This window comes from Pseudophryne corroboree, chromosome 1, assembly GCF_028390025.1.
Source record: "Pseudophryne corroboree isolate aPseCor3 chromosome 1, aPseCor3.hap2, whole genome shotgun sequence".
Classification (NCBI taxonomy): Eukaryota; Metazoa; Chordata; class Amphibia; order Anura; family Myobatrachidae; genus Pseudophryne; species Pseudophryne corroboree.
Window position 1 is genome coordinate 689735941 of NC_086444.1, and position 13337 is coordinate 689749277.

The following is a 13337-nucleotide window of genomic DNA, read 5'->3' on the forward strand; positions in this document are numbered from 1 at the left end:
GCACAGACTTTGACTATCTGTACTTTCGATATTGACTAAGTGCCGATTTTGACTATACTTTGTACTAGATAGTACACTAGATAGTCAAGATTGACTTCCCTGCATAATCTATCTAACTTTACGATACCGACCCCACGGGAGCACGCATCGGGATCAAATCGGTACCGTAAGCTTGCGATGTGCACTAACTTTCCTTAAGATTTTGCCTATATAGATAAAATCTTGCAGATTTATCTCACCGTGTGTACACACCTTAAGTATGTTTTCTTTCATTTTACTGACATTTGATATTCAAATGGAATACAGCAAAAGATAGAATAGCATGATTCTCCAGCTGATGAAACTCGTGTGCATTTGGCAGCACTGTGGCAACACTGCTGCCTCACATTGCTGGATCAGGTGTTTGATAATGACCAGAGGCACTTCAGACCTGCTGGCATATAACTGGCTTCTGCAAAATGGATCCATGGAAAGAAGCGGGGTTGATGTGTGTAAACTCCAGTGTGTGTAGGAAGTGATGTGAAGTATTACATATTCTCTGTTCAATGCTACGTAACATGATTGGTGCTCTCTCTCTCTATATTATATATATATATATATATATATATAAATAATACTGTCTTTTGAAGCACAGTGAATGTCTATAAAACACAGTCAGCGCAATCTCCCTCCATTAAGGGACATAACAATCGTGAATATAGCACACTGTAAAGAATCTAACAATGATATGAACATGCATCTGTTCAACTTTCATTCCAGATTTGTTTAGTGGCCTCTTATGTTCATACCTTAAAACAATATTGCTAGTCAAAGCGTAATAAGTAATACAGAAATCATATTGAATATATTTTACCAACGTCCAGTGCACATCTTACATGGAAAAATTAGGTTAATTTTAATATATGTTGGTCAAAGTATAAGAAACATTATGCAACATAGAAATAAAAACAATCTCCTTTTAATAGCACATAATGGAACAACAAAGGAAAACACATAGAAACAAAGTAAACATTTACATACACACGCTTGTTTGTTTGAATTTTTCTTTTTGATCTTAACAGTCCTTTGCAAGAATAAAGTCACACAATTGGTTCAAGTACAGTGTTCAGACAAACAGGGCACGATTAAATGGTTTCCCCCCACGGCTTCCACTATGGGGCACAAAACAGAGCAATTCAATTGTTGCTCCATTCAGGCAACTATTAGCAGCGAGACAGACATTTATTATGGCTGCCACATGAGGCAGCAAGAAGAAATGTTCAAAAAGTCCATGGTACAGGTGCCCCAATGGTAGTTTGGGTGCACGAGCCAGGACTTTAGATGGAATTAGCCCATCTATTTGGGTGCTAATAAGCAATGGGTGCTCGATCGGAGTAACAACTGAATTGCTCTGATGGGTGCCCATTACTTTGGGTGGCCAGAAAAATTTGAATCGCCCTCACAGTGTGCAAAACCAAAAACTGTTATGTACAATAAATTCTGAAGGAAAATATTGTAGCTATCGTATATGTTATTTAGAATGGTTCTGACATAAGGTCATTTAGAAATATAACACCATATTATGCAAAAATAAACCTTATAATGGGCAACCCTACTTTTCCTCATGCTGCACTTGGTGTTTGTTTAGAATCTGTATGAAAAGACACAGTGATTGCATTCAAAGAGACCATTTATTATTTTGCTTTTAAAATAATTCCAGTTTTTCCTATTTTCTGGTTGGTCTCCATTTAAGAAATTGCTGTGTTATATATAAAGGAATTACATAGATTTCATTTTAAAGCAATCTTATTGGAACCAGTTACTGTAGTCTGGGAATAGTAAAAATGACCTCAGCTATGTTTTCAGGATTTACAGGAAGACGAATAGCCAATACAGAAAGTCATGTGAGAGGACTATGGAACTTCAACCAATGCTCAGGATAGCAGTGAGTGCGTCCAAAAGCCTATTACAATACTTTCATATTTGTGCTTACGGCTGGAAGTACAGTTACTCGTTTGCGCTTCTTATAAATTCCTAACCTTTTTGAAAGCTCAGATTCCCTGCACACTGGTTGTCACCCGGTGTAATAGATTATACAATGCCTATAGAAAAATTATCAAAATCCTTACCTTTTGTTACAATACACCCTGTAAAATAAAATGAATGAAACCCAACTCTGTCCAGATTTATTTACATGTTGCCTTACAGCAGTCAAATAATAAGAATTTAAAAAAAAAGGTAATCATTGTGAAAATTAATAAAAAATAAAAAACTAGATTAACAGGGTTGGAAAAGTGATCAGTCCCCTGATGTGATACTCTGTAGAGGTATCTTTGTTGCAATTGCAGCAGTCAGTCTTGCTGTATAAATCTCTACCAGCTTTGAGCACATAGATTGGAGAATATTTGCCCATTTTTATTTCAGAAATGTTCAAGTTCAGTAAAATTTCACGGCGATCAGCAATGGACTGCTCTCTCCCATCCACAGATTTTCTATCAGATTTCGATCAAGGCTCTGACTTGAGGGCATTCTTCTTTTTCTTAAGTCATTGGGTATGATTCAATTCAGTTAAGTAGCACTGGGAATTGGGTATGGGTCATTAGGTTGACAAGACTTAGGTCGACATGGAAAAAGGTCGACATGAGTTTTTCTTCTTTTTTGGGTGTCATTTTCTTCGTAAAGTGACAGGGAACCCCACTTAGTGCGCCGTGTCCCTTCCCATGGCTCGCTTCATTCTCCATGCTTCGGGCAAGGTTACTATTCCCAATCGTAGTCCGTGTGAAATTAAAATGTTTTTGTTTTTTTTAAAACTCATGTCAACCTTTTTCCATGTCGACAAATAGTGGTCGACCTAATAACCATATCCCCTGGGAATTAGACCCCAGGGCTATTCAATACAGCACAGTGGTAAGTGGAGAGTGGCCGGTCTCCCGAAGTAAACAGGGTGTTTTGGTCAGGAGAACCGGCATTCTCCGACTATGTGTCTGGTGGTAAAAGCAGGAATTTAAAAAGAACAGGAATCTTACTTGATTGCTTATAAATTAAAAGCACAGATCTGCGTACCCCCCTTAACATGACAACGATAAGAGGGCCAACAGACTGATCAGCTCCACCTTTGTGGAAGATCCTGTGGTTTCAGAGATGCTAACAGCAACGATATCCAACAGCTTAATTCAGGTTATTGGGATTACTTTTTAAAATTTCCAGTTGTAAAAGTTGAAATATCCTTTACTTACTATACTGACCAAAATAAATTTTGAACAAGCTGCAGTAACGTTTGAACAACAAAATGCAGATACCAGCAAAAAACTATAGAAAAAATGCCACCCAGTTTTGCTAGTTACAGTGCACATACATTTTAAACCACAGAGAGGAAAGAGGTTACCTGCACCAGACTAGACGTGGCACATGCGTGTATTCCTTAACAGCTGTATTTAAATGAGGGAAAATCTTTGACCCTTTGGGAGTAATAGTTTGTGTTGATGGTTCTCCCCCAGGTTGAAGTGAAAGGTTATCTAGCAACACAAATTCCTGCCAGTGTCTAGGTCTAAAGCAAGAACCTCTTTATGGGAGAACTCTTTACTGAAATACATGTTGAGTATCGCTTATGCAAAATGCTTGGGACCAGAAGTATTTTGGATATCGTATTTTTCCGTATTTTGGAATAATTGCTTACCATAATGAGATATCATGGCGATGGGACCTACAGTAAGTCTAAGCACAGAACGCATTTATGTTTCATATACACCCTATAAACACAGCCTGAAGGTCATTTTATACAATATTTGTAATAACTGTGTATTAAACAAAGTTTGTGTACAATGAGCCATCAGAAAACAAAGGTTTTACTATCGCACTCTCACTCAAAAAATTCCGTATTTCTGAATATTTGGATATGGGATACTCAACCTGTATTTCTAAGAATTGTAAATTAAAAATAACTTTTATTCATGTTACAATAGATCACTGATCTAAAAAATCCCTCCTAGGAAAAACAAAACAAAACAAAAACATCTCAATTATCTCAGTCTTCTATGCCCTGGGTGAAAATAATGAAAAAATAGTACGCACATTTCAAAAACAATATATATTGTTATATAGAAAGGCATACCTTAAAGAGATATCTAACTGCTTGGAAATAACAAAAATAAGATGAAGTTTATCAGCACATCTTTCTGGTATATGTGTTCCACAATAACAATGACCACATGTTATCTGAGGGGGATGGTATCGGGAACCCAGCACTTGGGATGCCAGCAGTCATAATACAGACAGCGGCAACCCGACGCTCAGGATCCCAACACCTATTAGGTAAGTATTGTATCCTTAATCCCAAACCCAGTAACCCTCCTTTTCCGCAGCCTGACCCAAACCCTCCCCAGTGGTGCCTAACCCTAACCACCCGTTCCCGCAGCTTTAATCTAACCCTCCCTCCTCCGGTGCCTAACCCTCCCCTCGCTGCCTAACCCTAACTTCCCCCTCCCGTGGCTTACCTCTCCGTAGCCTCGGCAAACCCTCATTTGAAATCCCGGCGCCGGAATTGTGATCCATGTCTGGATTCTGGTATTTCGACTGCCAGATCCCATCTGAAGGTTATCCGTACTTTCCTCAAATGAGGAAACACATTACACTATGGGTGGACAGTACAGTTCATATTTAGCAAAGATAAATGGTTTGGAAGCATACAGATACACCTGTGTGCAAGTCACATTCAGAAAACAACCAAAATTGAAGCCGTAGAAGACACGTGTATGCAGTGCTTCACAATACATACAGAAGATACAGTGCTTCACAGTATAGCATTTGATATGGCATAACCCAAAATTGTTCGTTTCATAATAAATCACAAGTTAGTTATGCCTGGTTTGAAAATGCTAACCACATACACTGTAAATTCTGGCATATCATACAGCATTATCAGCTGTATTTAGGGGGGGAATTCATTTTATTTGCGGTCAGTGACCACAGTAATTGTCGCGCCCGGGGTTATTCAGTCATCCCTGATAAATTAGCGTGAGCAACGGCTTATTGGGGGATTATGTTTTTCCTGCCTCAGGCTAAAAACCGGGCTGTTTCTAGCAAAAACTCACAGGTTTCACTGAACCTAGGTGCTTTTGGGAGAAAGGTTTTTGCCTTTTTTCTGCCAGCCAAATTGGATTGCACGAAACAAAATACAGGAGGAACATCGGGAAACATCGCGAAAAATGTTAGTGTTTCGCTCCCGAAGTTTCTTCTCCTTTTATTGAATTACCCTCTAAGTGTTAACATGTAATAGTTTTCAGAAACCCTCATACAGAAACAATTGTAGGATACAATGTAGCAGTTCATAAGAAATGTGGCTATGAAGTATATGCTGAAAGGAGCTGTGTAGGATGGTATCCGATCTCTAGGATGACCACTATTGGTCGACAGTAAGTAGGTCGACATGACAGAAGGTCGACATGAGTTTTTCACATTTTTTTTCAGTTTTTTTTCTCTTTTTACTTTTTCATGCTTTATGATCCACGTGGACTACAATTGGGAACGGTAACCTTGCCCGAAGCATGGCGAGTGAAGCGAGTGCACTAATTGGGGGCTACTCTACGGAGAAAATGACACCAATTATTTTTCAAACTCATGTCGACCGAGAGACCCATGTCGACCTACTTACTGTCGACAAATAGTGGTCGTCCTAGACACTGTCGACTATGATCCACACCCGTGTAGGATTCACAGCTGGCAGTGTATTAGATAGATAAAGAACTGACTTCGGAGTCCTGCCACTTCTACTGCCCTTTCGTGTGATAGCATGTCAGTGGAAGGAGGGTGATAGAGTGTCAGAAGAAATATGTTAGTATGACACTTCTGCTGTCAGGGGGAGAGCACACTATCTCTGTCCTGGTATCATAGGAAATTCCAGGACAGAGTGCGTGCCCAAGTCTGATGAGAGAGTGCACAAAGGAAAGGGAGCGAGAGGGATAGCTAGTACTTCATTGTGGTCAGTGAAGGGTTATGACTTAGCGGCTGGGTCATATTTGCACATCATGGGTATCCGATGAGAAGCCTTCAGACACGTGTTTCACCCATGAGCGCTTGTTCACTTGCAGCCTATATTAAACAACGTGCAGTCACTTAAAAAGATGCTCCATAGCAATGATTTTGTCCTGTACATCTTGTAATGTGGCATACACTATGTCATGCTTTCTTTGGACTGTAGTTTCTCAAGTACAACAGTCACCTACAATCAACAGTGCAGATAAGTTACATCTCCAAATAATAATTTTATTTATATAGCGCTCTTTCTCCAACAGGACTCAATAACCCACCAGACAGGCAAGAGCGACCAGCTAATACCAGCTTAGTTAATCACTCATTTACTCAGATATTAACCATACTTTACAAGTAATTCGGACTTTGGCTGTAAATCAGTGGACATGTGCTACATAAAATTACAACTTAACACAAAAAAAGTAGGTCAACATAAATTGATTAGTTGACTTAAAAAAACATAGTAAACATACTAAATTGTACAGTACACCACACTAAAGCACAATGGGCTCCTGTCACAAATCATTTCTCGATGATACAGCTGTAACAATGTACTATCCATTTTATCCTTATTTTTAGATTTAAACTTAAAGATACTTTGTGCACAGATGCACGTGAGAGTATTTTACTTTTTGTAGTCATAATTTGAATAGCTCTCTCAAAGGACTGCTTGAAGACCATTTATCACAGTAACTACAGGCACGGTCTACAAAACTCACAATCTAATTATGATACCACGTAACACAATGAGACATCAGAGTATCATGGAGCACATGATGGATACAGTGATAGACCATGGGGCAGCAATGGTAAGACTGAAAGCCTACAACAATATCAAGGCACAGATTCCCTTACTTGAGGGGAGCTGCCTGGAGAGAAGCCTTGATTGGAGACAGGAGAAGTGGGAGACTGGTTGGCTGGAGACCCAGCATTACTGCGGTACTGTTGGAGAGATGCCTACAGAACAACACAGAATTAAATTCCACTGGCAGATTTAAAATGTGTTTTTACAGATGTCCACTGGGAATGTCCGTTCTTGTGATAACCAATTATACACATATATACAATTGTGTGTGACTTTATGGGTCATTGGTTTGCTACCGTATATAAACAAGTGTTAAAGATATGTTCTCTTTGACGTTATTACCAAACCGGTATATTAATGTATTACATAGCACACAGGGGATGCGGTCAATTTACCTACAATCAAAATCCTGACGGTCGAAATACAGACAACCACTGACCGACGGTTAAAATCCCAACATGGTAGTAAGGAACTTTTTTTCACCTGCCTCAGCAGGTCAAAAAACATCCCAAATAATAACTTTTCACAAATTCTGCATGTTAATGTCCATTAACATGCTAGTTTAATGGGCGATAACAAGGCGATCAGGTGAAAAATGGAGTTCAAATGAACAGCTCTGTGCGTTAAAGCCCAAGGCTACCTCCCTTTTTCACCCGTGGTAATTTACCGCTGGTAATTAAATCCCGGCCTAAGTATAAAAGTTACCAATTTTTTGGGGTGAATGGAAGATTAATAAATGACCAAAATGTACCTAAAGTAAGGTATGCATCTGAAAGATTTTACTCACAATCCAGTTTTCTACAAGCAAGCAATCTGGATAACACCAAACTTCCAGTGTACACACTACTGAATTATCTGTTGCTATCTGAACAATTTCATATGTACGAAAAATGAAAGGAAATTTTTTAAATGAACTGTGTTGGGCAGATCATGTGCACACTACAATATGTGCACAATTACTGCTCAACGAAACAAATATCCTGTCTCAGGCCAGTTCAGATAAGCAGATCTGACAGGGCCAATTATTGTTTTTAAAAACTTAGGACTCTGAACTTACTGTACAGTAATTGGAATGAGCTGCCAAAAATCAGTTGTTCGGCCCAACATTGTATGGGGCAGGGATTCCAAAACTCAAGCCTTGAAGGCACCCCAACAACCCAGCTTGTGCACAGATGGCATAGGGGGTATCCTATTATCTGCAATAACCCATTTTTGCGTGAAAAAACAGACTTATACCGCAAATCACGAAAAACCCCTATCTAATTAGCAGTGAAAAGTTTTCACCCAACAATTTTACCGCAAATTTCACTTCACCTACTCTGAGAAGGTGAAAAGTTGGGGAAAATCCCTATTTTAAGATAAAAATATCAAAATTTGGTTCAGGACCTCATGAACACCCATGAATGAAATGACTAATTAGGCACTTGTACGTTTTTAATTATTTTTACTTGACCAATAAGGACATGTCAGTTTGGGGGGGATGCAAAGGGATATAAACTGGGGTGCAAGGTATAGGATTGGTATATTAAGGGTGCTTTATGAGTGGGACAAGCATTTTTAGGCTTGCAGGTGGGTGTAGTTGGTAATTTTACACTTTTTTTTTTTTTTTTTACAGAAAAAGGGGTATATTCAATTAGCATCGGATCCATTCCGACATGCATTTGTCGCAATGGATCCGACAACCCCTATTCAAATCTCATCTCAATTCTACTTTTTCAAGTCAAATTGAGATGAGGTACCCAGAGGAGGAGAGGGGTGAGCCGTGGGGACAGCCGCCGGCATACGGAGGAGATCAGCGCTACAGGAGGATGTCACACAGCCGCCCGACCTCACGGCAATGTCCACCCGGCTCCAGCAAGTGTGACCTCACTTGCTGGAGCCGGATGGAAGCTGCCGTGAGCGGCACGGCTGTGTGACATCCTGCTGCAGCGCTGTCCTGTAGCGCTGATCTCCCGTATATGCCCGCGGCTGTCCCGCTGCGGCTCTCCCCCCTCTCCTGCTCTGGGTCCCACATCTCAGTCCGACATTTTTTTATGTCGGACTGAGATGGTCGAAAAGGGGGCCAAAACCGCCGTTTTCGACACAAGCACGTGGATAGGCAGCTATTTCGCCGATCCACGTGCTTTTCGACGAGTCAAATTCATCGACTTGTTGAAAAATTTTGGGATATATTCAATAGGTCGAATCACGATTCGACCTTAAAAAGTCGAAAACTGCCGTCTTTTTGACACACGCCAGCTTTCGACTTCAATTGAATTACCCCAAACTCTCATATAAATGACCCAGAAATGTACTTATACCAATTTTTATATACTCCAAATTCAATTTGAGCACTTATTTTGCTGAAAAATACTTGCTTTTATAACATTTTTCCATTTAAAAACAAAAAACAAAAAATTGCATTTAACAGCCATTTGACCTAATTTAAGTACCCGAAAAATATGTAATATGACCGACAATACACTTCTATACTGTTGTCCTATGTTAAGTTTAGCATTTTTGGGGGTACAGGCTGGTTTATCCATTTTCACCCTGATTTTTCATTATTTTTTTTTCCACCCAAGTACCTTTTTCACATGTTTGGAACAGGATAGGGCGAAAAACGGGAGCGCGCATACCCACGAAAAGCTTTTTTCGTGGCAATTTTCATGCGACAGATTCAGTAAAAAATTGTGCAAAAAATGCAGCGGTTTTGTGCCTAATTGGATACCGCCCATAGTGTGTACCTAGCTTAAGCAGAGTTGGAAAATGTTTGGCTTGTGCGGTTAGGTATTGTATAGTCCAACACTCTACTTAGTGGTAGATGCTTTCATAAACTACTTAAAAAATAGGATTTTAATTACCTACAGGTAAATACTTTTCTCGTAGTCCGTAGAGGATGCTGGGGTCCACATTAGTACCATGGGGTATAGACGGGTCCACTAGGAGCCACGGGCACTTTAAAAATAAGAATTTACTTACCGATAATTCTATTTCTCGTAGTCCGTAGTGGATGCTGGGGACTCCGTCAGGACCATGGGGAATAGCGGGCTCCGCAGGAGACAGGGCACATCTAAAAAGCTTTTTAGGTCACATGGTGTGTACTGGCTCCTCCCCCTATGACCCTCCTCCAAGCCTCAGTTAGGTACTGTGCCCGGACGAGCGTACACAATAAGGAAGGATCTTGAATCCCGGGTAAGACTCATACCAGCCACACCAATCACACCGTACAACTTGTGATCTGAACCCAGTTAACAGTATGATAACAAAACGAAGTAGCCTCCGAAAAGATGGCTCACAACAATAGTAATAACCCGATTTTTGTAACAATAACTATGTACAAGCATTGCAGACAATCCGCACTTGGGATGGGCGCCCAGCATCCACTACGGACTACGAGAAATAGAATTATCGGTAAGTAAATTCTTATTTTCTCTAACGTCCTAGTGGATGCTGGGGACTCCGTCAGGACCATGGGGATTATACCAAAGCTCCCAAACGGGCGGGAGAGTGCGGATGACTCTGCAGCACCGAATGAGAGAACTCCAGGTCCTCCTTAGCCAGAGTATCAAAATTTGTAAAATTTTACAAACGTGTTCTCCCCTGACCACGTAGCTGCTCGGCAAAGTTGTAATGCCGAGACTCCTCGGGCAGCCGCCCAGGATGAGCCCACCTTCCTTGTGGAATGGGCATCTACATATTTCGTCTGTGGCAGGCCTGTCACAGAATGTGCAAGCTGAATTGTACTACAAATCCAGCGTGCAATAGACTGCTTAGAAGCATGAGCACCCAGCTTGTTGGGTGTATACAGTATAAACAGCAAGTCAGACTTTCTGACTCCAGCCGTCCTAACTATATATATATATATATATATTTTTAGGGCCCTGACCACGTCTAGTAACTTGGAGTCCTCCAAGTCCCTAGTAGCCGCAGGCACCACAAGAGGTTGTTTCAGGTGAAAACGCTGACACCCCTTCATGAAGAAACTGGAGACGAGTCCCAGTTCTGTCCTGTTCAAATGGAAAATTTTAATATGGGCTTTTGTAAGACAAAGCCGCCCATTCTGACAATCGCCTGGCCGAGGCCAGGGCTAACAACATGGTCACTTCCCATGTGAGATATTTGTCAACAGCATGGTCACTTTCCATGTGAGATATTTCAAATCCACAGATTTGAGCGGTTCAAACCAATATGATTTTAAGAAATCCCAACACTATGTTGACATCTCACGGTGCCCCTAGGGGCACAAAAAAGCTGTATATGCAATACATCCTTTACAATCTGGACTTCAGGAACTGAAGTCAATTCTTTCTGGAAGAAAATCTACAGGGCCGAAATTTAAATGTTAATGAACCCCAATTTGAGGTCCAAAACACTCCTGTTTTCAGGAAGTGTAGAAATCGACCTAGTTGAATTTCCGTCGTGGAGCCTTCCTGGCCTCACCCACGCAACATATTTTCACCACATGTGGTGATGACGTTGTGCGGTCACCTCCTTCCTGGCTTTGACCAGGGTAGGTATGACCTCTTATGGAATGCCTTTTCCCCTCAGGATCCGGCATTCAACCGCCATGCCGTCAAACGCAGCCGCGGTAAGTCTTGGAATAGACATGGTACTTGCTGAATCAAGTCCCTTCTTAGCTCCCCAGGCCCTTAGTCCTCTGTGAGCATTTCTTGAAGTTCCGGGTACCAAGTCCCTCTTGGCCAATCCGGAGCCACTAGTATAGTTCATACTCCTCTATGTCTTATAATTCTCAATACCCTGGTTATGAGAAACAGAGGAGGGAACACATACACAGACTGGTACACCCACGGTGTTACCAGAACATCCACAGCTATCGCCTGAAGGTCTCATGACCTGGCGGAATACCTGTCCCGTTTTTGTTCGGGCGGGACGCCATCATGTCCACCTTTGGTCTTTGCCAACGGTCCACAATCATGTTGAAAAACTTCCCTATGAAGTTTCCACTCTCCCGGGTGGAGGTCATGCCTGCTGAGGAAGTCTGCTTCCCAGTCGTCCACTCCCGGAAAGAACACTGCTGACAGTGCTATCACATGATTTTCCGCCTAGCGAAAAATCCTTGCAGTTTTCACTGCCCTCCTGCTTCTTGTGCCGCCCTTCTGTTTACGTGGGCGACTGCCGTGATGTTATCCCACTGGATCAATACCGGCTGACCTTGAAGCAGAGGTCTAGCTAAGTTTAGAGCATTATAAATTTGCTCTAAGCTTATTTATGCGGAGAGAATTCTCCAGACTTAATCACACTTCCCTGGAAATTTTTTCCCTGTGTGACTGTTCCCCAGCCTCTCAGGCTGGCCTCCGTGGTCACCGGCATCCAATCCTGAATGCCGAATCTGCGGCCCTCTAGAAGATGAGCACTCTGTAATCACCACAGGAGAGACACCCTTTTCCTTGGATATAGGGTTATCCGCTGATGCATCTGAGGATGCGATCCGGACCATTTGTCCAGCAGATCCCACTGAAGAGTTCTTGCGGGAAATCTGCCGAATGGAATTGCTTCGTAATAAGCAACCATTTTTACCAGGACTCTTGTGCAATGATGCACTGACACTTTTCCTGGTTTTAGGAGGATCCCGATTAGCTCGGATAACTCCCTGGTTTTCTCCACTGGGAGAAACACGTTTTTCTGGACTGTGTCCAGAATCTTCCCTAGGAACAGTAGACGTGTCGTCGGAAAAAGCTGCGATTTTGGAATATTTAGAATCCACTCGTGCTGTCGTAGAACTACTTAAGATAGTGCTACTCCGACCTCCAACTGTTCTCTGGACCTTGCCCTTATCAGGAAAGCGTCCATGTTTTTTTTTTTTTTTTTTTTTTAAGAAAAATCATCATTCCGGCCATTACCTTGGTAAAGACCCGGGGCGCCGTGGACCATCCAAACGGCAGCGTCTGAACTGATAGTGACAGTTCTGTACCAGGAACCTGAAGTACCCTTGGTGAGAAGGGCAAATTTGGACCTGTAGGTAAACGTCCCTGATATCCAGTGACATCATATCGTCCCCTTCTTCCTGGTTCGCTATCACTGCTCCGAGTGACTCCATCTTGATTTGAACGCTTGTATGTAAGTGTTCAAATATTTCAGATCTCACCGAGCCGGTTGGCTTCAGTACCACAATATAGTGTGGAATACTACCCCCTTCCTTGTTGTAAGAAGGGTACTTTGATTATCACCTGCTGGGAATACAGCCTGTGAATTGTGTGAGGGGGAGACGTCTCGAATTTCCAATGTACACCTGGGATATTACATGTAGGATCCCGGAGTTCCCTTGCGAGTGTTGCTGAAACTCTTGAGATGACCCCCTACCGCACCTGAGTCCGCTTGTACGGCCCCAGCGTTATGCTGCGGACTTGGCAGAAGCCGTGAGGAGCTTCTGTTCCTGGGAATGAGCTGCTTGCTGCAGTCTTCTTCCCTTTCCTCTCCCCCTGGGCAGATATGACTGGCCTTCGCCCGCCTGCCCGTATGGGGACGAAAGGACTGAGACTGAAAAGACTGTGTCCTTTTCTGCCAATATGTGACTCGGGGTAAC

General features: G+C 42.0%; 1 protein-coding gene across 2 annotated transcripts in view; it reads right to left on the bottom strand.

The window, feature by feature from the left end:
- The window catches only part of CRTC1 (CREB regulated transcription coactivator 1), a 462675-nt gene that overhangs the window by 70171 nt on the left and 379167 nt on the right, over window positions 1–13337 (bottom strand). Inside the window, exon 11 of one of the 2 annotated variants that reach the window (XM_063914768.1) lies at window positions 6862–6963. The exons of the other annotated variant lie outside the window; for it this stretch is intronic. Coding sequence (XP_063770838.1) covers window positions 6862–6963 — 102 coding nt within the window. The remainder of the gene's footprint in view (window positions 1–6861; window positions 6964–13337) is intronic. 2 annotated transcript variants of the gene reach the window in all.